At 49.1% G+C, this 27883-nt stretch overlaps 1 protein-coding gene across 1 annotated transcript; it reads right to left on the bottom strand.

The window, feature by feature from the left end:
* Nucleotides 1–620: 620 nt before the first annotated feature.
* On the bottom strand, nucleotides 621–27781 carry LOC130261197 (centrosome-associated protein CEP250-like). Its single transcript, XM_056507165.1, has 31 exons — nucleotides 27240–27781; nucleotides 26579–26635; nucleotides 25808–25890; nucleotides 25083–25248; nucleotides 23687–23793; nucleotides 21717–21944; nucleotides 21042–21138; nucleotides 20461–20559; nucleotides 19549–19710; nucleotides 19065–19243; nucleotides 18436–18618; nucleotides 18163–18307; nucleotides 17745–17891; nucleotides 17334–17564; nucleotides 15737–15930; nucleotides 15250–15377; nucleotides 14902–15071; nucleotides 13952–14131; nucleotides 13203–13337; nucleotides 12778–12921; nucleotides 12040–12320; nucleotides 10893–11052; nucleotides 10018–10330; nucleotides 9502–9629; nucleotides 9120–9240; nucleotides 8358–8512; nucleotides 4922–7414; nucleotides 3157–3312; nucleotides 2675–2788; nucleotides 2460–2510; nucleotides 621–1439 (listed from the first exon to the last, which is right to left on the bottom strand). Exons 1-31 carry the CDS (start codon nucleotides 27564–27566, stop codon nucleotides 1149–1151), a joined length of 7425 nt encoding a protein of 2474 aa, XP_056363140.1. The 5' UTR covers nucleotides 27567–27781; the 3' UTR covers nucleotides 621–1148.
* Between the last annotated feature and the right edge of the window lie 102 nt (nucleotides 27782–27883).

Raw genomic sequence — 27883 nt, forward strand, 5'->3', positions numbered from 1 at the left:
GTGGGATGGGAGGGGGAGAAAAAGGAAAAGGTAAAACCCACAAGGTTGACACAAAAACAGTCTAATAATTGAAACACAACTAAATAGATTTATATTACTGCAATTATTACTTCTATTTTGACCAGTGAAAAGGAGAGAGAATGGAATAAAGCGCAGAGAAACCAGCAATGCCCAATAGTCTTTCATCATTCACTGACCAATGCCTCATCCATCCCCCAGCAGCAAGCGGTGGCTCCTGGCCAAGCCCTCCCCGTTTCTGTACTGGGCAAGAGGTTCTGTGGTCCAGAATATCCCTCTGGCTGGTTGGGGTTGGGTCTCCTGGCCATGCTGCCCACTTGCTGGCAGAGCACGGGACACTGAAAAGTCCTTGACCTGGAGTGAGCTTGATGGGGCTCCAACGCAGTGGGTTACCAACGTTGTTCTCACTCTGAATATCCCAAACACGGTGCTGGAGCAGCTTCTGGGGAGAAAATTCTCTCTCCTCCAGTCAAACCCAAGACATCTAGCAAAAACCCCTCCCTGTGAGCCTTGACAGCCGCAGTCCCCACCTCCCTCAGTCACCCTTCAGTTCTCCTCACCATCCCCTGAGCCCCTGCCTCACCAACAGCCCCCTGTGACCCCCAGAATGCTCCAAGAAGGGAAATTGCCTCACTGTGCCGGTGAAAATTAGTATAATTTTCTTCAGAAAAAAAATTTATTAAAAAAAAATTAAAATGTCTGTCCCTAGGAGATGCTTGCAAATGCAAATACCACAAACTGTTAGGTTACTTTAATTATCTGTAGCACATTCTGTGTTCTTTTATTTTAAGTAGCTGCCTTTGGACAGATGTCACCCACAAGTCTTACTGTTCAGGGATTATTCATTTCTTCTTTGGGCTTCCTTCCTCATACATCTCTCTCTCTCCTTACCTATGCCATTGTTCTCACACATTCACATTTTGGCCCCAGAATCATCTACTATATGCTCCAAATAATGTTTCACATATCCTAATACTCATAAGGTGAGGTCTGGCACCAGCTGAATGTGAGTCCAACAGATGTTAAAGGCAGGAACAGCCCTGCCCTGAGGAGCTGATCCCATTTCTCACATCCATGAGCTCTTTGTCTTAGCAGAAATCCTTCCATTCAGATGGAGACCAGAGGTGCTGTTACCTCAGGTCATCGTGGCTTCTGGCAGGTCTGGCACTTGGATGCTCAAGCTGCCTCTGCAGGGACTGATGGCCCAGCGATGTCAGTGCCGAGTTAAGGTTCAGAGACCGATCCAGCTTCTGAGTCTCTGCTTCCAGAACATCAGCTCTGGGCTCCTTGAGCACTGCTGCAAAGGAGCAGGAGAGCTCTTGGTGAAGGTCTGACAGCTCCTGGCTGGTCCTTGAGCAGCTCTCAATGTAGTTCTGCCGGTGCTGTCGGTCCCGGGCCAGCTGTGACTGCAGCAGGGACACCTGGAAGAGGCACAAGGCCCGGCTCAGACAAGCCCACGCTGGCAGCAGCATCCGCAGCCCCACGGTACCGGCTGTCGGGGCAGACACAGCCTCCAGCTCCACCCTCACCAACACTCTGCCCTTGGGGAGGGGAAAGGAACAGGCTCCCGGACTGCCCCTGAACAGAGCTCAGATGATCAACAAGTCCAGTTTGTGGCAGGCAAACCCTTCCCACGTACATCCCTCAGCCACCAGAGCTCTATTAGAGAGAGTTCTGACACCATTTAGGAACCCAGCTCAGATTTCCAAAGCACACATTTGGGGCACTGACCCATTTCTCCACAGGCTGTGCATCAGCAGGAGGGCTGCTGCTCCCCTGAGCTACTGGAGGACTCTTCTACTTGAGCTGCTGGACAGGCAGCTGAGGGACAGAAAGCAAATTCTCCTTCTCCCAAACTTCAGAGCATTCCACACAGGAGCACACCACAATGTGAGCAACTAAGCCCAGTGGAATAATAGCATTGCCTCAGATCCCTGGATTTCTGCTAAGATGCAAGCTCCACTGTTACAAGTCAAAGGAAAATGGAAACAGGCAACAAAGAACATCCTAGTCCAGACTGCCCAGGGAAGTAGTGGAATGACTGACCCTGGAAGTGTTCAGAAAACATGTGGCTGTGGCAATTTGAGCCATGGTTTGGTGTTGGGATTGACAACACTGCTTTAATAGCTGCATTAGATGATCTCAGAGGTCTTTTTCAACCTTAAGCATTTTATGCTTCTATGATTCTGATATTTTCAGGTGACTTCCAGTGTTCTGAATTTCATCCCATCTCTTTCCTCCACTGCCCAATCTTCAGATAAGTCAAAGGTAAGACCAAGGTAAAGGATGTTGTTTGGTTGTTGCCAACAGGTGCATGACTGACAACACCCACTATACTCACTTCCTGACAGGCAAACACAACTCAGGCTGTAGCAGCACGCACAGCTGTGCCCATGAGTACAGCCACAGCAGCCTTTGATGGAAGTTTTCCTACTCCTCACCTGGTTCTGTAACTCAGCTAAGCGCTGACTGCAGTGAGCATGGGACTCCTCCTGTGAAGAAAATGAAAGGATGTTCTTTCAGTCTCTTTGGTCACAGCCACAGGCAATACTCAACTTCTACTAGGTCTCTACTGGAAGGCTGCTGCCACTGGCATTTCCCGTCATTCCTCTGATGACCAAAAGCCTCCTAGCACCAAGGAAAATGTTGATCTCACCTGTCTAGAAGTGGGCAATTTGCACTGCTTAGACTCAGAGAGAGAAAATCCACAGGCATCTGGGAGTAACTGGCCCCTAAAACATCTCTTCAGTCTCCTCCGTTCGTGTTCCACCTGCACATTGGATGGGAGAGAGGGACACAGAAACCTGTCAGCAAACGTGACGCAAAAGGACCTCTGGACATCAAGGCAAAGAGATCTTTATTCAGACACCCTGAATTGCACCAGACAACACTGGGGGCAAAAAGCTCTCGCTGGCAGCTGTGCAAGAGAGGCCAGTGTGTGTCCTGGGACACGGGGCCAGGGAGGGAGGCAGTGGAGTGAAGGTGCCTTTGTGAAAGCCATGGGCTGCCACAACAGAGAGAACAAACAAAAGGCTGTGCCCACAGCAGGGACAGGGAGAGGCAAGGAAACAAGCAGAGGACTCTAAAGTGCTCCAGAGGAGCCTGAGGCTCTGCAGAGGCAGAAAAAGCCCAATTTACCTGCTCAAGAGTCCTCCTGAGTTCAGTGTTCTGTTGCTTGAGCTCCACCTTTTCATCTTCCAGCTTTGCCACTGCTCTCTGGAGACATTCCAGGCTTTGTAACATGAGTCTCTTCTCTGAGAGCCATGACAGCTGCTCCCCTTCAGCAACAGCCTGCTGGGCATTCAGAGAGCAGATTCCATGAGCTGGTGCCAATAAAGGTTAGAAGGATGTCACAACCAATATATCAGGGAGAGTGACTATAGCAGGAATGGATGGTGCTAAGGCTCTTCTCCTCCTTGTCCAGAGGCTGAAATAACACACCTTCTCTCAAGGGGCCTTCCTGCAAATCGCCTTGGAGAACTGAGTGAGTAATTTGTTCTGGATCTGCTTCCTTCTAGTTTTGTTCAGTGCTCCCCATTCTGGTTTTGAGAGACTGGAAGCATTAGTTTTCTATCCAGCCGCTTCAGTTCTGTAATATCTCCCCTCTCTCTCTCCCTCTCTCTGCTATTTCTTGTCAGTTGTGAATACTTAAACATTTACATCTTCCTCTTAAGGGACTTATTTACCATCTTTGATAATCCTCTTTGATCATCACTGTAAATTCTCTTACCTATAGTTCTACTCTCTGTCCTTAGACAACCAAACGTGCAAGATGTGGGTGAAGCATGTATTCCTGCAGCAATAAACGACAGTTCTGTTCTCTATTCTCTTTACCTGTTACATCCTCATACAGAACTGCTCTTTGAAAATATCATATTATCAATCAGGCCATGTGCACTGCTCTGAATTTAGTCAGGAGCCACCTCCTTCTTTGTGCCTTTCTTCATGAACGGCTCCTTGGAGCACCTCTAAATGTAGCCTTGGTATCAGCACTAAACCAACCTGTGTGGGTTCAACTGCATTACATGACTGAATTTTCTTGCATACCTGACCTACATGGAAGTAACTGAAATCTCATGCTGTTTTCACATTTCTGGCCCTTGTCACATATTTACTTCCCTTCAACAGGTCACAATACTTGTCAGCATCCTGGATCAGGCTGCAAGTAATATTTCTCAAGTCATAAGTGAATGTGTAATGCATAAATACAGTGTTTTCTTTTTACACACCAATATACTAATGGACACTAGAATATAGGCAAATTCTTGCAAAGCTGCAGGACAGGCTATTGCAGCTGTTCCACTAGCAGGACTTGAATAATTTCACTTTGGAGAAATACACACAAGTATGCCTCTCTGATTTCTGGGTGGCAGTACAAGCATGTCCTGAATGCATAATTAAGCATTTAACCTGACCAGGAAATAATAGAAATACCATTCTTTTAATACACTGGAAAAGCTGTCCTTCAGAGATCTCCATCACAGGAAGCATCCTTGAAGCACCAGCAGTGCAGCTGCTGTTCAGCCCTTGGTACAAAATTCTATTCAGTTTAGTTCATCACTCTGCTCACCTGCTCCATTCCTTCCCACACCAAATCCCAACCAGCCCACGTTTCCTCTGCTTGCCAGGGCACAGGAGAAGCAGCTCCCCATGCCCAGCTTTTGGCCAGGAGATGATTTGAACAGCAAGCTCCAGAGCTTTACCAGTTATTCCAGGCATGCCAGGAGATAATCTGGCAGTCAATGCTCTCTGAATAGAGCCAGGCACACAGACAAGGTTGCCTGCTGCAGCCCAGGCTGCTTTGCCCAAGCAGGCCTGGACTGACATGGATAGAGGGTCCCAATTCTTTATGGGAATAATTCAGGGATGTTGCAGTGGACTGAAGGGCAATGCCAGTGTGTACCTGTTGATGAAATTGCTCTGCGTCTCTCTCTGAAACCATTCTCTGCAGGATGGTTATTTCTTTCTTCAGATTTCCTTTGGCCATTTCACTCTTGCTCAGCGCATTGCTCAGGACTTCAGTATTCTCTCTCCATTCCTGTTCTCTGCTTTCTCTCTGCTTCAAAGCAGCAGCCACATGCTCCAGCTCTTTGCCATTGGCTTCCCTCTCAGCTTCCAATTGTTGGGTAATTTCCTTCTGCCTTTGCAAGAGATGGTCTCTCTCCTGGAAATTTTTTCTCTTCTCTACTTCATCCCATTTTTGGAGTTTTTTTATTTGTTCCTTTAGGGTTTCCCCTTCATCTTTCCATTGCAAAGCCAATGTTAATTCTTTCAGGAGTTCACTCTGCCTCCTAAGCTCTTGCTCTCTCTCTATCAGAGTCTTCTTTAAATACTTGACTGTGTCTGTCTGGTACTTGATCTCTTTATCCTTCTTTGTCAGAGTCTGCTGAACATGCTGGAGATCTTCCCAAAGAGCTCTTATTTCCTTTTCTAACTGATTTCGCTCACTTTGAGCCTTGATCTCTCTTCTCTCAGGGAAAGCTTCTTTCAGGAACTCTAGTTCTCCATCATGTCTAACCTCTTCATTCTTCTCAGAATGGAGATTCTGTGAAATCTTCAGTTTTTCTTCTATGTGCTGGAGTTTTCGCCTAAGAGTGTCACTGTCATCCTTTTTCCTCTCCACTTCCTCAAGCAGAGTCACTGGCTTCTGGCAGGATGTTAGTGCTATTTTCATGCTTTCTTCACGAAGCTGGAATGTGTTCACTTGCTCTGTCTGCTTGAGGAAATCCAAATGGTTCTTCTGCAACATCTGGCTTGCTTTATCTAGATCTTGCTCTAGATTTTTGGCCTGCTGGCCTGCCACCCCCTTCTGCTCTCGAAGTTCCTGGACATGCTCTTGCAAAGACACTATCTCTTGATCCTTAGCTTCAAGAGAAGATTCAGCATATTCTAGTTTTTGCAGTATGGCTTTAGTCTGCACTGCTGTTTCTTCCTTTTGCTGTTGAAGCTTTGTGATGGCATCCTCCAGAACACAAATCTTTTCCTCTTTTTCTTTCAGAGTCAGTGTTGTTGCATGGAAATTTTTTTGCTCAGCTTCATGCTTTTCCTCCTTTTCCTTGCATGCCTCACATTGCTTTCTAAGGGACAAAACTTCCTGCTGTTTTTCCTTTAGTTCCACTTGAAGATGCTGCAGAATTTGCTTCTGCTGTTCAGAGTCTTGCTTTTGTTTTTGGAAGGTCTCAATCAGTTCCTTCTGAGATTCAATCAATAGATCCTTTTCTTTCAGTACAGTCCTAGAGTATTCTAAGTCTCTGTGCAAGACATTTATCTTTTCTTCTATTTTTTCCTCATAGCTCTTTGTTTGTTGCTTTTGGATGTCCATAAGTCTGTCTTTTTCTTTTAAGGTTGCTAAGGTCTGCTCCAGTTGGTCACTGACAGTCTTTAACTGCATTTCCATGACTTCAGCTTCCTGCATTTGCTTTTGCTGTGACTCAAGCTCTTGATCTTTTTTAGATAAAGAAAGTGTCATGATTTCTACTTTACCAAGAAGCTCTTGCAGATGCCCATCTTGCTGTTCCTTGTGTTGTTGCAAGAGCCTTAACTCTTCCCTTTGAGTGTCACACTCACTCTCTCTGTCCTTAAGAACAGTCCTCAGGTATTCAAGGGTAGCATTTAGAGATTTTATGTCTTCTCTCTCCTTTTCCATTTCTTGAATCTGCTGAGTCAGAGAAAGGAGCTCCAAGCTTTTCTCCTTCAGGTTTCCTTGCATATCATCAAGATCCACAAGCAGATTTCTGACTTGTACTGCACCATGCTGTTCTAGAATCATTATTTTCTCCTCCTGGAATTTGATCTCCAGGTGTCTGTCCTCCAGCTCTTTGCTCACCCTGCTGACAGCAGAGTTCTGCAGTTCTAACTGCTTCTCCAGTTCCTGTATCAGTTCTTGCTGGGATTTGATTTTCTGGTCCTTTTCTTCCAGCTCTTGGCTCATTTTGCTTAAAACAAGCCTTTGTTTTTCTTGCTGCTTCTCCAGCTCCTGTATCTGTTCCTGTTGTGATTCTGCCTTCTGTTCTTTCTCTGTTATATCCTTAATAACCTGATTAAGAGCAGTTTTATGCATTTCTTTCTGCTTTTCCAACATCCTCATCTGCTCTTGGTACAACTTCATTTCTCCTTCCCTCTCTGACAGGATGGCAGTTACACGAGTAAGATGCTCCTGCAAACCTTTGGTCTCTGCTGCCTCTTTCTGAAGAATCTCCATTTTCTTCCCCTGATTTTGAACTTCTTCATTTTTAATTTTTAACATGGACAGTGTAGTTTGGAGTTCCTGTTCAAGGGAGTGATTCTTGTCTATTGCTGTAATCGCTCGGGTTTCAGAGGCTGTAACTGATTCCTCCAGAAGTTTTATCTCATACTCCAGTTTTTCTTTATCTGCCTGCAGCCTGTCCTGTTCATGCTGCAAAAGAGGGAGAAAAAGGGTCACTCATTCCCTCTCTCGGTTTGCTTCTCATACCAGATCTGGACTCCTGTCCCAGGGGCAGGCACAGGCTGCCCCTCTCTCTCTGCCATGCAGGATGCTGCAGACCTTTGCTGGACCCCCCTTGATGCTGCATTTTCCCAGCTCACTGAGCCCATCCCAGCTTCCTTCCTGTCCTTCCCTGACCTCTTGCAGCTCCACTCCAGTGTTCCTTTGGGGAGGAGCTGCCAGAACTGCAGCCAGGATTTCAAGTCCATGCTAAGCAGGATTTAGGCAGTGCCACGAGGGTGTGCCCTCCAGCAGGGAGGAAGGGAAGAGCAAACAGCCCCAGCATTCCATTCCCTGGGGCTGGGGCAACAGCAGTGGTTTTCCACCTCTCCTGTGTAGAGTTTCCATGGCACCGTCCCGAGAGCCCCACTGCCCTGTCTTGGAGCAGCACTGGCCAGATCAGGCTGTCATTCTCTGCTGCCACTCAGGACCAGTTCCCCCTTGCAGGCACACTTCCTTCTCTGCATCAGCACTTGGCTTTCCTCTCTTCTCTCCCCACTGGCTGCTCTCAGATGGCCAAGGCCAAACACCTTTCTATGAACAGCAAACTTGCTCTTCTACCCCTCCTTCCAGGTCCAGATATTTATTAATCTGAACATGTCTTAGCACACAAGGAATTGCCCAAACCATGAAATGCCAGTAGAGACAGTGTGGACATTGAGAACTCATGCTTCTAGGGCACAGAACTCCATCATGGAGAAAAATCAGCAGCCTCAGCACTAAACAGCTTTGACATGACTACAACATCCTTTCCACCTTATTCAGAAGATTGAAATTAGAAAAGTTAAGCTGGAAAAAGGTGCTCCTTAGAACTATTAATACAAGGTCCAAACAGATCTAGGAAATGGCCCTTTGTGGCATCTGCCAATCTCACCAGCACATCCTTCCTTTCCTTCTCCAGGCTCTCCAATTTCCTCTGCAGAGATGCCACCTCCTGACGAAGAGTCACAGCCTCTTCCTGCAGGGCAATGGTCTCCTCCTTCAGGGCAGTTTCTAGAGTGGTCTTCTGGTGTTGTGCCCTCCACATTGCTGCAGCAGAAAAGAAGACAGGGAAAAGCAAAGCAAAGACAAACTGATGTGCATCCTGCAGAGACAACAGCACTGTCTTCTCTGCTTGCCTGTGTTTGACAGGCCCTAAGCCCACAAGGCTCCAAAGCTGACAGAAATCAAGGAAACTTCCTGGCAAAGAGAAAAGCAGGAATGAAAGGGGCAAGGTTCAGAGGAACAGGAAAGTATTTGCTCTTGCACTTGTGCAAGGTGAGCAATCCAAGAGAGACAAAGGAGCAGGCATGCCTGTGCAGCCCTGCTCCAGAGGGATCAATAGCCTGGAGGCTCTGGCAGGCCTGGAGTTTGGGGGAATCGAGCTGAGGCATCCAGCTACAGCTGCTTAGCACAGACATGGTACCTGAAAGGCATCAGCTGTGCACAGGATCAGCCATAGCACAGGCAGATGGCACTGCCAGCCATGGCATCTTTCTTGAGAAAAAGCTTTCACTGGCACTACAATGGACAAATCTCCTGCTGGTTGTTTTTCCCCTCTGCCATCTCAGGGTACTGGCCTTTTCCTCTGCATTGGATCAGAAATCCCCACTGGCAAGACAGGGTGGGGCAGTAGATGGGAGAGGAGAAGCTGTACCTGCCTGACTTTCATCCAACTGTATCTGCAGCTCCTGATTGCTGGCTTTGAGATTGTCCATCTGAGCCTGCCCCGTGCCCAGCTCCAGCTCCAAGGCCTGTATCTTCTTCCTTGCATCATTCTGGAAGAGGTAAGAGGAGCAGAATCATCTGTCAGTGCCACTGCTCACAGGAGACAAAGGGCTACAAACATTAAAGCAGAAATAGCCCAGGTGGGGAGGGCAGCTGGACTGTACTGGTAGATGTGACTGTGATCCTCCTTCCTCCCCTCGCCAGTGAGCCAACCCCCCTACAAGGACAAAAACCCATCCTGGCTTTGGCACTGTGCTTGTCCAGCAGCCCAGCAGCAAGACAGGATTTCTGGGCGTACTAGGACAAATTACCAGATCTTTCTGGGAATGCTCCAGGTGCTGTTGCAGGTCTTGCAGGTATGCTGCCACTCTGTCCACTGTGAGTTCTGCAGGGACATCCCCGGACTGAGAAGCAGCTAGACCCACGACATGACCCTCTTCTGAAAACAGAAGACATTTTGGTTCAAGATTTAATCCAGAGGCCAACAAACAAGGCCTCTCTACCTAGGAGGAGGTGCCTTTGTCATCATCCTAGAGCTTGCCTTGCAGCACGATGTGTGCCACAGTCTGACATTACTCTGATGACTGCTAATGTCAGCACTGCCCCAAAGACAACAGCATGAGCCCTGTGGCTTGACAGGGCCCTTCTCCCTTCTGACTGATCATTTCTCTACACACAAACATGGACTTGTGTGTCTGCAGGGAAGTCTAACCATCAAGACTTCCCAAGGCCTGAGTCAGCCTAAACTGTCAGGGTGAGTGTGTCGTACCAGAATGACCAGGAACCACCCCCTCACTCCACCTGCTCACCCAGCCTCCCACACTTGCCTGAGTTCCAAGCGACCAAGTCTCTAGTGTTTCTGATCATGTGGTGGAGAACCAAGAGCAGTTTGTCCAGCTGGGATCGAGTTTCCTGGTGGGCACCACTGGCCTGTTGACATTGTGTAGCCAAGGCCTCTGCTCTGTCATCACATCTCTGGAGACTCACATGCAGCTGGGACACTTCAGTCTCCAGCGCATGCACAGAGGCCTTCAAGCACCGTTCTCCTGCTCGGGACTCCTCCAGCTCCTGCAGCAGCTCCTTCTCTCGAGTGGCCTGGGCAGCCTCCATCTCCAGCACTGTGTCCTGCAGGGCCTGGATCTGGAAATGGATGCACAGAGCCTCAGGGACAGGGCTGCTCCTGAGGCAGCAGAGCGGGCAGTAGGGAGAGCAATGAAGGAGAAAGGACTTCAGGCAAAAAACACCAGGAAACAGAAGGTGCAGAACCAAGGATTCCATTGGAGACAAAAGTGGAGAAAACAGGGAAAGGAAGGCAATGGACACCCTTGAGGCTGCAGCTCTGAACACTGCCTGAACTGGCTGCGGTGCAAGTGCCCTGCCCAGCCTGCCATAGCCACATCTGTGTCCCCACATTGCTCAGGCACCAACTCCATCTGGGACAACTCTGCTAACACAGGGACAGAGAAGCTCCAAAGGAGTCTGCTGCTGCTTCTCCTCCCAGTTTCCTGCTGGGACCCAGGAGAGAATGGGGGAAAACATTGGCAGCATACACCAGGTCCAGCCTTGGCCTCAGGGTGCAGCAGCAGCCATGGGCAGAACACAGCAGCAGTGGATGCTACTGGGAGGGGAAAGAGGTTGGGGCCTCCAAGCCAAAGGTGGTGGTGTGTGTCCATGGAGAAGAGGATGCCAGTGCACAGCTTACCTGGCTGTTGAGCTCCTGCAGTTCTCTTCTATGCTCTGAGTGGAGCTCCTCAGCCTGATTAAGGGCAGAACGAAGGTGAGATGCCTGATTGATCTGGGCCAGGTTGTTTTCTTCCAGGGTTCTGAGGTCCAGATCCTTTTCTTCCAGGGACAGAGTCAGCCTGTGGAACAAGGCAACAAATGGCCATGAAAGACGTTCGTATCCTTTGGGTGCCTCAGAAGGGGTGGTGGAGTTGACCACTATGGAATGTGTCAAGCTTTGTATGGGGTAGATGATGAGTGAGCCCACAGCTTACGGGTCAGAATAAAAGGACAGACCAGTAAGGGTGACATTACTGTGGGTGTTTGCTAGAGGCCACCTGAACAGGAGGAAAGGCTGAGGAACCTGGGGCTGTTCAGCCTGGACAGGAGCCCCAGCTGAGAGGGCCCTCAGCCCTGGGTCTGCAGGGACAGCTCCAAGCAGGGCCCAGGCTCTGCTCGCTGGGGGCCAGCAACATCAGAGCCACGGGCAGGACCTGATGGCCAGGAAGTTCCACCTGGACATAAGGAAGAAATTCTTTCCTGTGCAGAGACCAAGCACTGAACAGATCTGGAATATCTAAACAGTGGAGTCTCCCTCACTGGAGACATTCTAGAACCATCTGGATGCAATCCTGTTCCCTGTGCTCTGGGATGACCCTGCTTGAGCAGGGAGGTGAGACCAGATGAGCCACTCTGGTCCCTCTAACCTTATGCATTCTGTGATCCTCTTCATCTGGCTTAGATAAAAAATCATGGGTTGAACATGTCTTATGTCAACAAAAGGCATCAGATGAGAGGCTGATCCAGATCCTAGAGGCTTCAAGTTACAGGACCTAAGGTGGAGCTGATGGATGCATCCACCTCCTTACACTGCAGGTTGGGCAGTGTTAACACACCCATCTAACCTAAAAAAAAACAGTCCCCAGAGGGAAACAGCTACCCCAAATGCCTTTACCTTCAGAAAAACTTTAACTGAAGGCTTAAAGAAAATGAACACAACATTCAGATAATGAAATGGCACAGAGAGCTCAGAATCAGTCACTTGGGAAATGCTGCCAGAGCCCCTGGGAGGTGCAAAGATGTCAAAGAGGGCATCCCTTCACCACAATGCAGAGTCCCACATTTACCTGGCTTTTTCCCTCTCTAGGACATTCACAGAAGCCTGCAATTCTGAATTTTGCTGAGCCACTTCTTTCCATTGACTCCATTCCCTCTCCAGGTTCTGCAGGTGCACTTGCAGCTCCTTGTTCTGATGTTCTGCCTCTTCCAGCTGCTTCTTGGTGTGTTCAACCTCCAACAGCTTCTGCCTTGATTGCTCCTGGGCCTCACTCACATCCTTCTGTGCTCTCTGGACAATCGCTTCCTGGGACTCTTGGGAGGCTGCCAGCTGAGATGTCAACTCTCCCACCTCCAGTCAAACAGAACAGAGCAGTCAGAGGCTACAGCCACAGCTTGTCACTGTCAGCCACAGCAGAAACTGTGAGAAAAAGGTAATAGACAACTTCCCATCTCTCCCAGTCCTGACAGCACCAGATTCACAATGGATATGGACAGCTTGTTTCAATCTCTAAGTGGGCCACCAAGGGCACCTAAAAAAGCACCTCCCAAACCAAGGCTAGCAAGAAGAGGCCAGCAGGAATCCATGCTGATGGTTGCTGGCCAACAAGCCAGAGCACTAGCCCAGCTGTCCAGGGCAGCAGGGAGATTAAGCAGAGCACTGAGTGTCCTTCAGAGCAGCTGCCATGGACAGCACAGGACCAGGCAGCCCCAGGGATCACCCCATCAGCTGCTGCTCTGCCATGGAAAAGCAAGAAGGCCACAGATCCCTCCCTGGATGACTGTGGTGCTACTGCTGTTTTGCTCACCTGCTTTTGTACAGCGTCCCTCTGCTCAAGGAGGAGATTCATTTCCTCCCTGACGCCTTGCAGCTCTTCCTTGTGCCTCCTCTGCGCTGCCTGGATTTCACTCCGAGCTTCCTGCAGCTCAGCTTGCAGCTCTGCCTTGATGGTCTGGCAACAAAATGCAGAGCAACTTCCTGGGACCTGCCCTCATGCTCAGCTTTTTCTACTTTCCACACTGTCTCAAAATCCCATTCCTTTAGCTAATTATTTTGACCTCTCTAGCCAGCTCTGCTTCCTCTGCAAGCCCTCCTTCCTGGGGCTGAGCTCTGGAGCATGCCAGGCTCTGTGGTCCCAGGGCCTGAAGCAGCCCTTGCCTCCTCAGTCCCAGGAGCTGCCTCTTGTGCCCTTGTCACTGCCCAGCACTCCGTTCCCTGCCTACTCAGACTTACCTGCTCCTTCTCTTGCTGCTCTTTCAACTCCTGCCTGAGCTGCTGGATCTGCTGGCAGGCTTGGCTGAGCTCTCCCCGAGTCTGGAGCAGTGCCTCTGATAAAGCACTCCTCTCATTCTGCTCTTCCAGCAGCACCTGCACAGAAGGAAGGAGCAGAGAGCTTCACATTTGCCCTGCAATGTTTGCCCTGTGTGGCAAGAGGCAGAGACTGAAGGGCTCACACACTCTCAGAGCACTCGGCTGCTGCTCCCCTGGGCCACTCTGCCCCGGGGCAGCCACAGCTTCCCAGGAAGGGATTAGAACACAGCCCCGAAGACATCTCTGGGTTACTGCTCAGAAATACTCCAGATGAGATTTAAAAAGATTTTTCTCTTTTGTGTCAGCATTGCTGCTGCACCCTCCCCATGCCCACAAAAGAAAAGTCTTTTAAACTCACTTTGGCAATGAAAACCCACCAGTACAAAGCAAAAGGGGAGTGGGAAGACAACGGTGAAGATACTCTGAAGTACGTCTTAGAAAAACAGAGCACAACAGCAGCACACAAATCTCAGCTGAAAGCTGATGTTTCTGCCTGGCTTCCTATCAGAGGGCTCATTCCTGGTGCCAAAGATAGCCCCGTTCACTTTTCAGCACCCCAACTTCAATGTAGAAGACACGGAGGACATGCTCCACACAGCCTCATATCCTGTCATCTCCCACAGCTCCAGCCTTGCAAAAAATCACACCAGTTCTTGTTTCAGTATAATCACCTCTCGCTTGGCATTTTCAAATCTTGTTTGTTCCTCTTCTTTTTGGGCCTGCAGGGTGGCAACTTTCTGCCTCATCTCAGACAGAACCTTCTGGTGTTCCTGCTCTCTCTCTGCCTTCTCTTTTTCCCATTGTTCCAGTGTCTCCTGCATCTCTGCATGGTGCCTTTCACGCTCACTTGCCTGAGGAGGGGAGGAAAAATCTTCAAGATTAAGTCTCAGAAAAGCTTCTCACTGAAAAATGTGAAGCTTCATCCCTCCCACAAACCCCAGCCTGAAAAGACAACAACACTGGCTTTCTGCACTCCAGAAACAGTGTCCTGTCAGGGAATTTAAAAGGAGGCTCAGCAGGTGCAAGAATCAGACTCATGGAATCCTTTCTGTTGAGAAAGACCTTCCCAAGCATTGAGTCAAACCATTCAGAACAGGAGGTGTCACTTTCCCCTCTCTGATGCCCCAGTCACAGGGACTGAAGCACCGGACACAAGGGGCCTGTTCCACTTGCCTTGAGCCCAAAGCTGATACCTGTGTCCACCCTTGATGCACAGCAAGGGAGGAACCGAGTTCCCATGCCTGTAGCTGGCAGCACTGTTGGCTTCTGCTCCACGTTGGCATCTCCCCATGTTGGCATCTGCCCCACGTTGGCACCTTCCCCACGTTGGCATCTGCCCTGTGGCAGCTGGGACTCGGGGACGATCCTGCCCTTGGGCACTGCCCAACCTGCTCTGGAACTCATCTTATGCCCTCACTGAAGCTGTGGCTGCATTTCCTGCCCCTGCACCATGCTGGGGCCTTCACTCGCCTCCAAGCCCGAGCCACTGGCTCTGCTGCCCCGCCCAGCAGCAGGAGGCCTCTGGCAGAGGATTGCTGTCCTTGCACACCCTCAGGCTCTGCCTGTGCTAAACCAACCCACAGGGCCAGCTTGGACAATTCGGAAGCGTACTGTCCCCTACCAGGTCTTGCAGGAGCTTGTTTAGTTCCAGTTGCTGAGCAGTTCTCTGCAGCCTGAGGCTTTCTTGATGCTGCTGCTCTGCCTGCAAGAGCTGCTGAGCTGTGCCTTCCTGTTCCTGCCTCCTGAGAGCTCTCTCTGCTTCCAGCTCACGTTGCAGGCACTTCACTTCTCCTGCAAACGTGACCAACAGCAAGAGTCAGAGTCTTTAGTGACTTGACTGACCTCAGGCCCTTTCAGTGCCTCCAGCCCCACCACTCCTCTGAAGCCCTGTGGACAGAGGTGGCTGGACAGGGTGCTTAGCTTCTCTAGTCAGGGGCAGCACCACAAACAAAGCACACGAGGTTCTCACCTTGTATCACCTCCTTGGCCTGCATGACTGTGAGCATTTGAGCCTCCAGATGGTTCCTGGTGATCTCCAGCTGAGATACCTGCTGCTGAGCAACAAACAGGCTGGATTCCAGGCTCTCCTTTGCTGACCTACAAGTTGCAAATACAGAGAGACATGAGTTGCTTGCTCCTGACACCCACAGCTGGTTATTCCAGGATGACGTGGCTCAAGATCTCCACTGCTGAGTATGGAAAAGGAGTAACATGGAAACTTGTCCAGAGAAGGCACGTTTGTGCCATTTTACATGGCAAAGCAGGGCCCTCTGAGGGAGTGCCCAGGCTCTCCTTATGGCCTGGCATAGCACAGACAGCCCAGCCCAACTGGACCTCAAGAGCCAAATCGATGTCTGAAAAGCAGAGGATACAATAAACCCCTGTGTAGTACTTACCACCTTTATTATTACAGCTCTTCAGCCCTGTCCTGCCCAGGGTCTGCTCCCTGCCTTTACCTGGTCTCTGCCAGCTCCTTGCATAGGTCATGTTGCTGCTGCTCCATGGCTGCCAGTCGGCCCTCAAGGGCAGCCTTCTCCTGGTCCAGCAGCTCCTTCTCTCTGCACACCTGGGCCAGTGCGTGCCCTTGGCCAGAGGATTCCTGGTGCAGCTGCTCCAGAGCCCGGCTCAACGACTCTTGCTCCTGGGAAGCCTGGAAGCAGGACAAGGTAGAGCTCGAGCCCTCCCTCGGTAGCGCTGTGCAGAGCCAGCCAGTGCCACCTCGCAGGCAGCCAGAGGACAAGGAGCACCTGTGCTCTGGGCTCAACGTTTCACAGCATCTGCCCCATGCAGCTCTGATAGCCTGGGCTCCAAGAGCCTCTGGCACTGTTCCCTTGGAAGTGCTTTGTCAGGCCCTGTGCCTTGCCTGGGACCAGACTTCCCAACAAACATCCCTACTCCAGACTCCGTGATGTCATCCAGAAATACTGCATCTTCTACAACTGCCATTAGCAAACAAAATTTCTGTCAAGATCTATTTCAGTGCTGGACACTTTCAGGAAGGTTGGGGAAAACAATTCTGCTTGCTGAAGCAAGGGAAAAGATATAGGATTTTCCCCTCTTTCCCACTTTCACTTCCTCCAGTGTTCAAGGCAACTCTTTGCAACAAGGGAATGCTTGGCAGGGAAATGGCTCTTGTAGTGAGCAGTCGTTTAGTGATTGATGGAAGTCTGGCTGATGTGGCCAAAGCAGACTCTCTTTGTGCAGCAGTTCACACCACCAATACCACTTACTTGTCTTACACGATGAAGGTGTCTTAATGGCCTTTGCTGGTATTCAAGCCTGAAAACTAAACTGTGTTTTTGAGCTCTTTTCTTCAAAAGCAAAACCTCTGCTATGTATTTGCCAAATCTACCACATACCCCAGAACTGAGACTGTCTGACGGAGACCATCAGAAACAAACCCTTTTCTTGCAGCTATCCTGTAACACTCAATCCAAACTTCCCCTGGCACAGCTTGGGGCCACTTCCTCTCGTCCTGTCCCTTGTTCCCTCAAAGCAGAGCCTGACCCTCACCTGGCTGCACCTGCCTGTCACAGGGAGTTGTAGAAAGCAAGAAGGTGCCCCCTGAGCCTCCTTTTCTCCAGGCTGAGTCCTCCCAGTTCCCTCAGCTGCTCGTCATCACACAGACCATTCCCCAGCTCTGTTCCCTTATCTGGACATGTTCCAACTTCATGACAAAAAGCATCAACAGGAACATGCAGACCTGGCTTTTTGTTTCTGAAAAAGGATTCAGAGCTACACAGCTTGATTCTTCTGCCATCCACTCAGATTCCTGGACAACACAATCATCTCTTTGCAGCTTATAAAGAGCCAAAAAAGAGGCCAACGAAGACAGGTGGACTAGAAGACTCTGTAGAAGCAGAGGACAACTCTGAGAACTATGGAACAGCTCTGCAAGCCACCCACACATTTCCAAAAAGAAGCAAACAAAGCCTTGTGACCTCTAACGCTACCACATGTCGCTTTGACAAAACCACTGCAGAGTCCAACAGGTAAAGCTTCCCTCACCCAAGCAGCCCAGTGCCCACATGGATGCATCATGCTTTAGGTCACCTGACGGAATTTCTCCTGGTTTTCTGCTTTCTCCTCTCCCACTGTCCTAAGCTTCAGCCACAGCTCCTCCTGTTGCTCCTCTGCTTCCTTCAGCAGCTGCTCTAGCCGGGCTTTCTCTGCACAGAGCTCTTCGTTTGCTCTTTCACAGAAGTTCAGCTTCTCCTGCTCACAGATCTTTGCTCTCTCCATCTCATCCACTTTGGCACACAAAACTTCCTTCTCTTGCTCCAGCTACAGTCACAGAAGCATAGAGGAAATAAAGTACAGAAAGAATTACTAAGAAAGATTGGCTCAGACGCAAAAGGAACACTGCCACAGTCAGCTGGTCAGATTCTGCCAAGGTTAAGAAGGCTGAGAAACAGCAGCAGCTGGAGTCAAACACCTGGAACAATCTCTGGCAACTCTGCTCACCTGCCACACGTATTTGTTCAGCTGCACTTTGTCCAATGCAAGAGCTTCATTGATGCTGCTCATCTTTGCTGTTGCAGCCTGTAGGTCAGCTCTTTCAGCATTCAGCTTGTTCTGAGCCCCTGTCAACTCTGCCACTGACTGCTCTGCCTGGAGAGGCAAAAGAACAATGGAACAACAAAGGCAGCAAAATCCCAGACTGCAAGTAGCAACTCCACCTCCCCTGGGTGTCTTTAACTTATTCCTAGGGCAGAGCTTGCAATAAGATCAAGGGGACCAATGACCCCGAAGACCCAATGGATCACCATTTTCCAAGAACAACAACAGTGTCCCTCTCTTCTGTCAGAAACAGCATCTTTGGTGATCTTGGTGGCACAACTCCCACTCCCACAAGTGCTGCCTAGGAATAAGGTGTCCATACCTTCTTCAGAGCAATGGCAAACTCATCCTTCTCTTGCTCCAGCAGATCCTTCTGAAGCTGCAATTTCTCCAGTGTCTGTCTCTTGACTACCAACTCGCTCTGCAATAATGAGTGTTTTTCCTCAAGTGCAGCCAAGTCCTTCACTCTATAAGGAGGGAAGATAGTTTTTCATAGAAAAACAGTCCATGCTACAAGAGAGGAGCAGGCACCTTTTGCTCCTTCACACTGGGCTTCCTCAAACCCAGCACTGCCAGAGAAAGCTTTAACACTCACAGGAGCTCCTGCTTACGGCGCGCTCTCTCCATCCTGTCCTGCTGCTCTGCCTTTTCTGCCTGGGCTGACTCTTCTTTCATCTGCAGCTCAGCATTACTCTGATGCAGACGTGAGGCTTCTCGCTCCATTAATCCAAGCTGTTTCTGTAGCTCTTCCCTAGTTTTCTCAAGGTTTGCACAGTCACTGCAGAGACAAGGCTCAGTCAGAAGAACAAAGAGGCCTGAGGGGTCACCAATCCCATTTTCAGCACTCCAGAATGGAGCAGGGCACAGTGGGCTAAGGAAGACCTTGCTCTTTCCCTCCAAAGAAATCTTCTAGAGACAAAGGGAAAGGAAGGCAGGATTTTGCCTTCCTTCAGTGAGAAGCAGTGGCAGGGCAGGGGCACCCAAAGAACAGAATTCAGGGAAGCAGCATGGGGAGGACTCTTCTCTTCCAATATAACACTGCACCTCCCAGACAGCCTTGGGAGTCATAGTAGAGCATGAAAAACCCAGACAGGATAATGCTCAAGAGCCACACTGAGGCCTATGCATGGTAGGGCAGGTGATTTCTTCACTCAGGACCCCTCTGAACTCCCAGGCCTAGAAGCAGATTGTTTCTGGAACAGAGCAAGAGGAGGAAACACTCACCTTCTGAGTGTTTCTGCTAAAGACTGAAGGTGCTGTTGGTGGCTGCTGGACTTCTTGCATTTCTCCTCCAGTTGCTCAAGCCTTTGCTGTACCTCCCTGCACTTCTCTTCCTGATGTCTCTGCTGCTGCAGCAGGAAGTTGTTTGAGTTCTGCACAGCAGAAAGCTCTTCTCTCAGGGCCTGCAGGAACAAGCAGGGAAGGAGCACAGATGAGCAATAAGGAGCAGGGAAGGTGGCTCCAGAGAGCTGCAAGAAACACGTAGAAGAGACAGCTCCCCTGAAGGCAAAAGCTGTGCTGAGGGGGTGGGCATCAAGGAGAGAAACACAGTAGAACAAGAGCTGGGAAGAGCAACAAAGCAGTGCAGGAGCAGGAGTATAAGGTGAGAAAACGTGTCTCAAGTAGCTGAGCAAATGGAAGTGTTTCAAGATGAGCAAGGCCTCAGCATTGAGCCTGTGGCCACTGGGGAAGACACAAAAGTTCTTACCCGTGCTGCCCCTCGCATCCTTGCCAGTGCTTCCAGAACCAATCCAAAGGCATGTCCTGTATCAACAGATCTCGGAGATGAGAAGATGTCTCCAGAGTCTGCATGCTGGCAACTGTCAGTGCAGATAATGCTGACCAGGTTGTCACTGTCATCTAATACCATCTGAAAGCCCACATCCAGCTGTTAGTCTTTGCTCATTTTACTTTATTTTCTTTATCTTGTTCTCCTTTTCCTCACGCTTTACCCTGGAATCATTAAAACCTAAATTCTATCATTTCTTCAGTCAACAAAGAAGGTTTGTCCCTGTGACTACAAGTACTCCAGAAATTTTTGAATACAGCTGCTTTTCACAAGTGTGAAGTGACTGCAGGCTGCCTGAACACTCACTTTCTTGCAGCTGTGTAGAAGAAATGACAACTAAACTTTTCTCTATTAAGAGAACTTTAGGACTAAGTTAAGGCTACCCCTGAAAGCTGCGATTCTGGGGAGATTATAATGGTCAGTGAACTCAGAGGAAATGAGCAGAGCTGGCAAGTGCATCGACTGAATCAGTGACCTTTCATAAAGGTGTGAAGAACAACAGACTCTTTGCTCAAAGAGGGTGAGGGAATTGCCCAAGAAACACTGGAATACAAATGTCAAGTAGCACACTCCGAAAACACACTCCAAAAGAGACCTTAGCAGGGTGGTGAAGGCAAAGGTACTGAAACTTCTAATGACTCAGCTGTCACAGGACAGCAACTCACAAGCTAGAACAGGCTCTGTGTCAGAAAAGTGGCCTAAAAATTAAACAGGCATACAAACATAGCATACAAAATGTATCTCTAGTCCATAGGCCAGTCTGTTGCCTTCCTCAAGTACTTCAAAAGCAAATTTACAGGGATGTGGTCCCTGTACCAGGTCTGTACTCACCTCAGTGATATTTCTTACGAGCTTTTGAAGGAAAATATTCTCTTCTTTGGCACTATTAGTCAATGAAGCTGCAAATTCTTTCTCTATCCAACTTGATTCCTGAGAACAGAATAAAGAAGTGGTGGGCAGGGAAGAGCTGCTCCCATCTGCAGTGTTCCCATCTTCAGTAACAGACACACTGCTAAGTCTCAGCTCTAGTGATTCCAGTATATTTCTGCCCACATCTATTCCATTTCTTCTCTGCTAAAACTAAGAGGAAGACCAAAGGCTTGTTTTTATAGACTGCTATTAAACTGTCAGTTCCAAAGAACTCGGATTCCCAGAGACCTAGAGTCACAGGCAGAGGAGCATTGGTGCCACCCCTCAGAGGAAGACACCTGAACTGTCTGCAGTTCCTCTGCCACTGCCTGCGTCTTGACTGACTCCGCATCTGCCAAATGCACAAGGAATATTTTGGCAAGGTGCCTGATGTACCCACACACTGGACATCTTTATCACTGTTTCTCTTGAGGAAGCCACACCTCTGTGTTCAGGCTGGAGAGCAAACACTGGGCTATCTCTCAAGTAAAGGTAGAACATACTAGAATCTCCACTGTGTCGTTAAGTGTTTTCATGGTCTTCTCCTTCTCCTCGTTCTGCTTCTGAGACTGTACAAGCAAGGCTGAGAGCTCCATCACCCTGAGAAGAGAAGGTCTATGTGCCATTCCAAAAGCTTTGCACACCAGCAGCTGCCAAAGAGCCAAGCAGCTCCCCAAAGCATAGCACAGCAAAGTTCAACCCAGAAAACACAGCAAAGGCAGCACTCATCTCTACAGGTTAATAAGCTTGATGTTGCAAAATAGCACTTCTTGCCCCAAAGGCCTCTGCACTCAGTCTTGCACAGAATTGCCAGCACAGAGGTGCTGCAGTGCTTATGCCCTGGGCAAATTCTTCCCAGCTCCTTCAGCACAGCCCTGAGCAGTAAAAGGGCTGTACAAGAAACACAGCTCTCTTTATGCTGAATTCAGTTTTTCACCAAGAATCAGTTAACAGCAAAAGCACTATCAGAGGCCATGTCTTTTCCAGTCTTGTCTCACTTGGAAGAATTTCTGTCAGGCAGATACCTTTTCCATCCTTTCTGCTGAAGGCAAGAGCTTGACTGGGGACAAACACAGGGCTGTGCAAGGCTGTTCTAAATGTGAGCACAGCCTATCTGTGAATCCAAGAAGCTACCACAAAAAATAATGTTGGTAATAGCAAAGTTAAAACTCTTTTACCTCTCCTGAAGCTCTTTCTTCTCCATGTCCCATCTGACTTGTAAGGCTATCACTTCCTGAGCTGTCTGGTTTATTTTTGGTTCCACTTGCTGCTCTGCTTGATCCTTCAGGACAGGATTACCCAGAGGTATGGATTCCCTGAGCTGCACACAGGAGTTGAGGCAGGAGAAGTTCACAAGAATAGATCCAGAAAGCCTTATCTGTTCTGCCTTCAGTTCTGACAAATCTCTGAAGAGGAACCAAGAAAGAGCCAATGTTCACTCCACCATCTTTATCAGTGGACTCACTTCTGAAACATGCAATCATGCATCAGGAAGAGCTGGCAAGCAAGGTGACATCTTTGTTGGGGACAAGTCATGCATTTGACATTTGGGGACCAGGACACATCCTAACAGCTGAGCAATGATTTTACCAGGTAGCCAAGTGTGGAGTCTGTTTTCTCCTCAGATATAAGAAGTAAGATATGGCACAGGCCAGAAGGCCTCAAGCACCTCTAGTTAAACTTATTACCATATTCTCATTAATAGATATCAGAAATTTTACCAAAATCCCCAGCTTTTATACACCGTGCTCTTAAGTGCCCTGTTATCATCTCCACTTGGACTACTAAGAGGCTCAAGACTATACCTATATAATAAAACATTTCAGAGAAGTGGTGTAAGAATTAGCCTGAAATGCTGTAACATAAAAGCACAGACAACACAAGGACTAAACAGCAGGTCAGGCAGACTCTACACAACAGCGAAAACTTATAATCAAATAACACAAATAGCTTTCAGTAACCCAGAGTTTGAAAGTGCATGCTTAACATCAAAAGCTATATTATGGCTACACAATTTTTCTTGGGAGAAAAGAATCTCAGAGAGCCCAAGAATAAGAAAACAATCATAAAAAGAGGTATCAAACTAAGCAAAATAAATTGGACAAATCCAGTAACTGGGGAGAGAAGCTATTCTTTCTCTCAGCAATGCTGAAAGACGAGTTAGCGGATACAAACTGACCAGAATAAATGTATGCTGTAAATGGAAAAATGTATGCATTAATTGTCTTTCACTTAGGAGCAGTGGAAAAAGAAACCTGGTAAGATTTTTTCAAGGCAGGTTGTCCTAGGTTACAATGTAAAGATGTGCCCAAAAGTATGTATTCTATCACCATCTGTTGAAACCAGGTAGGGCAGTGATCTTTATCTCCGAGGGAGGTATCTCCCGTTAATGGGCCCACCAACGCCTTGCCCCATGACGAGTAGATAACTCCCTCTGGGAGCCATTGCTGTTTCACGGGCAACCAAGGACCCGCAACATGACTCAGAGAATGACATCCGCCCACTGTGAGATGCTTCACCCAGGGGGGAGGAGCCAAGCATCCCCACCTGGATAGAATCTGGATTTGGCAGAACAAGCTGCTCTTAGCCACTGGTCCCCCAAGGACAAGAGCTACTAGCCCTTCTTCCAGGATCACTACTTGAACAAGACCAATTCATCTGGACTGTTACCACTGCCCTAACTAGTGGGGTGTCAGGTTGTACTCTGACTCTGTCAGTGGTTTTCTTTTGTACTATTGCATATATTTTATTTTCTCTTTGTATTTCTCACTTGGAGTCTCTAACAAGTTTTGCTTTCAAACAGTACACAGGTTTATAATCTCATGAAAGGGACCACTGTATATGGTGCCTGCACAGCTTCAGTGAATCGCCCCCAGGTGTCCATGCAGTTCTGTGCCCGTGTTCACATGCCCACACATCACCTGCTCAGAGCCTCTGCAGTCCTCATGACCCAAGCCCTTCAGCTTTATCTAAAGACCAATAGCAAACAAACGTGCTGAATGGCATTGCTTCTGACTGCTGGAGGAGAAATCCTACCTCTGCTGTAAGTAATGCAACAGTGAGGTTCAAAAAGCAGGACCAAAAAGCGAGCCAGCCACACTTTTTCAGCAGGAGATCTCGCCTGCCTGCTCTGAGATCCTCCACTCACCGGTCCGTAGCAGTCTTCATTTCCAGGAAATGGCGGCGGAAGGTCACCACCTGCCGCCACAGGCTGAGCAGGCGGTTATGCTCCCCCCTTAAGTAGTTGTCATAAAGCTAAACAGGCAAAGACAAAAAGAAATGCCAATTCAGCCTTCACTGTCACCGTAACATCTCTCAGACAGAAGAGAGTAAATCACCATCACCAGGTGCCCTGTAATAACTACTGCACCAGGGGCATCAAGGACTGAAGAGGTACCACAGGGGCCACAGCAACTGCCAAGAAGGGAACATCACTTCTGTAGCACTGGGTAGCAGCAAAGCAAGCTGATCATGATTCATCACCTCAAAGTCTCGGCAGAGGAAAACAAACACAAACCCCTCCAAGCCTAGAGCCAGGTTGGCTTACAACAGGCAGTAAGTACAGGAGACCTGTCTTTTCCTGGGTTGGCTAATTTGAACCTGAACACACAGAGACCTCTCTGGGTCTCTCTAAACTGCAATACAAAAGTACTGACCAAAAGTATGCATTCTATCACAATCTATTGGAACCAAGTGGGGCAGTGATCCTTATCTCTGTGGGAGATATTCTCTGCTAATGACCATCTATTAAAACCAGGTGGGGCAGTCACCTTCATCTTTTCCACAACCCATCCTTCCTCCAGGAAGATATCGTCTGATAATGGGCCATTGCATCCCACTGTATGACTGATAAAACTACATCATCCATTGAGAGATGCTCCAGCCAGGGGGAGGAGCCAAGCCTTTCCTACCTAAATAAAAACTGAGTTTTAGAATATCAAAGCAGCCTTTTCACTGGATTCCTGAGGAAAACTGGACCCTTTTACAGGACCACTGCGTCAACTGAACCACATCTGTCACTCCAGGGGGACTGTAGCCACCATTTAACCCTGATTGACAGGGCTGTATTCTGACTCAGCGTTTTCAGTTTGCTCTACACTGTATTTCTATTTTAATTTTCCTAGTAAAGAACTGTTATTCCTAATTCCCATATCTTTGCCTGAGAGGCCCTTAATTATAATAATTCAGAGGGAGGGGGTTTACATTCTCCATTTCAAAGAGAGTCTTCTGCCTTTCTTAGCAGACACCTGTCCTCCAAATCAGGATGGTTTCCATTGCTCAAAACAAGGATTTAGGAACTATTAAAGAGACAAGTGTTCCTGTGACTGCCCTAGAGTGCCCAGCTCTGTCTTCATGACCAAGACTGTGAGCATCTCCCCCCAGCACCCTCTGCTGACACTCCTCCCTCCCACACTCCTGTCTAGCACCAGTGTATCATGAGCAGAGGCACAGCTTCCACATAGCAAGTTCTCTATGCCAGGAACAAAACCCATTCCCATTCCCATTCCCCTCTGGCATCACAGCTGGCATTCCCACATCCTCACCTGGCGTTCACTGCGCCATTCACTCTCCTTCAACTCCAGCTCCTCCCGGGCCCTCATCCAATCCACTGTCAGTTTTCCAACATCTTCTCTGAGGGCAGAATTAACCTCATTGGCTTTAGCAAGGTGCTCCCGCAGGAGAGCATTCATTTCTGCCAGATTCTCACACCTTGCAGAGAGAAACAATAATGAGGTCACTGAACTACAGCTCTCCAGGATCTCTGTGATTTTTCAGCTCCCTCTACACCGACTTTGTTGTTTGAGAGGCAGTAAAAGCACTTTATAGGGTTAACCAAGATCTCTCTGTGATAAAAACCTCATTTGCTTCTCTGTACCTTGAGCCTTCAGTTTCCATCCATTATTTTGGTTCCCCCTTCAACCTTGATGATATCCACAGGTAAACAATTTGCACCCTTCCATGCTGATGGTCACTGGATGTATCATCTTTCTCTAGCAGTGTCTAGAGCTGTTCATCTACTGAACTACAGAATAATTTAGTCTGAAAAGGGACCCTTCACCCATAATACACACAACACCTCCCCACTCAAAGCAGAGCTATTCAGCACACAGCACTATTACACCACAGAAAGCTGACTGTGGACCTTTCTCCTGTCAAAGCAGCTTGCCCAACTGCTTCCCTTGGGGAGACCAGGTACCACCAACATGTTTTCCCTCACTTCCATGAGCATCCAGGATACCAAGTATGAAGAAATGCTTCTTCCTTGTACCTTTGTTGCTTCTCTTCCACCTGAAGCAGTGCATTCTCCAGGCTGTGGTCTGCTGTGGCTTCCCACCTGCCCGGAAGGGATCCCTTTAAGAGGAAAGGGAGTGTTTAGTCAAATGATGGAGTTTCCTTCACCACTCTCAGCATGCACATTTTCCTTGTCTATTTGTTTGGTATCTCAGGAGCTCATGGCATCTTCCAGGTGTAACAGTATTGTGATTACAGGGAGGAAGGGAGGGGAAGGGTGCTAGTGTGAGTAGCTCTCCTCACTCTCCCACTGCTGACCTCAGTTCATGGCCTCAAGTGCTGACTTGGACTTGAAGCCTGGAAGTGCCCTCATATTCTTATGCCCTTTGGCTTCTAGGTTTACTTTAGCCATGAAGCAGAAAGAAAAGCACAGAGCCAGTTCTGTATATTGACCACCAGCCTTCCTCACTTCCAAAAAGCTGTTTCAACTGGTTCCTTCTCCAGGACAGCTATATCACGTAACATGCAGCACAGTCCTCTCCTGAGACCCATGACAAATGTAACTCAGATGATGCATTCTTTCACAAAATTAAAATCCTCAGCTGGGTTTTCTGGACTATTTCTGGAACTATTGACTGCTCTAAGAATGGCAACTGGACAAAACACCGATGGGAAAACTCACAGCGCTTATCTAAACCCTTAGACACTAAAAATCTGCTTTCCTGTCATTCATTTGTGGAGGGTTTTTATTGGTCTGCATTTGGGAACATTAGATACACCCTTTTTAGTTCACAACCTGCACACTCACCCCTCCAGCTTTCACTTGCTGCTCCAACTCTCGACACCAGGTCTGGTACTGCAGTACCTGAATGGATACAGAGAATGAAGACGAGAGAAGTAGTTTGAAATAGACTCTACTCACTCCGTATTATCTTTTCCCTCAGTCTGTCCAGCAGCACAAGCACAGTGATGGTGATACACTCAACAAGAAGTCACTGCAATATAGGGATGCTTCACTTTAATATGACAGAGATTGGGGCGGGGCTTCTTTCACACCTAGAACTGCCTGCTCACCTGAGACAGCGGCAGCAAGCAGAACAAGGGGACAGGAGCGTGCGGCTCTACCTGACCTACGGCCCCACGTACCCCGAGCCAACTTTTGGCAGGCCAAGGGGGTCCTTGAAGCGACGGAAATGAGTTTTCAAACTTGCTCTGCAAGCAAACCGGCCCTACTCCTGCGGGACAAACCCCACTAACGAGGCCTAATAGCAGCGATGCTGCAGGCACCGAGCTCAGGAGGGGCTCGGCGGCGAGACCGCGGCGGGACGGGCACTCCCAGAGCCCCGAGCCCCGAGCCCCGAGCTCGGCGCCGCCCGCCCGCGGAGGCCCCGGGGTTCCCGCCGAGCCCCCCTCGGCAGGCGGGCGGCCCTGCACACCCTCCCCGCCGCCGGGCACCGCCAGCTCCTCACCTCGTCCTCCAGCTGCCGCACCAGCCCCGCCTGGCGCTGCTGCGCCTCCTCCGCGCTCCGCAGCCGCCGCCGCAGCGAGCCCGGGCTGCGCTCCCTGCTGCCCGCGCTGCCCGCCATAGCCGAGCCGGCCCGGCCCAGCCCGGGGCTGAGCCCAGCCCAGCCCGCCCCGAGGGTCCCGCCCCGCCGGCCGCGGGCGGAGCGGCTCCCCGGCGCGCCCGGGGGCAGCGCAGGCTCCGTGAGGGGCGGTGGGGCCTTGCTTCCCGCGGCGGGGCCTTCCTTCCTTCCACCGCCGGGGCCTTCTTTCGTGAGGGGCGGCGGGGTCTGCATGTAATCAGAATGGAATCAGAACAAGCAGTGGTAGTGAACCGTCCGCATTTCATCGGGAATTGTTCTGGGAGTTAACCTCATCGCTAAAGATGTGTTTCATTTTGTATTTGTCTGCTGAATAACACTGGCTTGTTTTCAGACCCTGTTTTTCCCGTGAGTCTGAATGCTTCATGACTGACATTCTGTTTTTTTAAAAAAAGGTAAAATAAATGAATTGTCACCAAAATTCTCTCCGGTCAGTTACGTAATTTTGTATCCCTGAATCTCTCTCAAATCTTGACTCATCTAAACATGCTTCTATTGCAAAGATGAACAAC

This window comes from Oenanthe melanoleuca, chromosome 20 (assembly GCF_029582105.1).
Source record: "Oenanthe melanoleuca isolate GR-GAL-2019-014 chromosome 20, OMel1.0, whole genome shotgun sequence".
NCBI classification, from domain to species: domain Eukaryota; kingdom Metazoa; phylum Chordata; class Aves; order Passeriformes; family Muscicapidae; genus Oenanthe; species Oenanthe melanoleuca.

Excerpts from the sequence above, each read along its gene's own strand:
- LOC130261197 (XM_056507165.1), bottom strand. The coding sequence starts at position 27,566 with ATGCAGACCCCGCCGCCCCTCACGAAAGAAGGCCCCGGCGGTGGAAGG. Across the intron at positions 15,378-15,736 it reads AAGGAGCTGGCAGAGACCAG|GTCAGCAAAGGAGAGCCTGG; the intron begins GTAAAGGCAGGG and ends TGCAACTTGTAG. Across the intron at positions 12,321-12,777 it reads GGGACGCTGTACAAAAGCAG|GTGGGAGAGTTGACATCTCA; the intron begins GTGAGCAAAACA and ends GTTTGACTGGAG.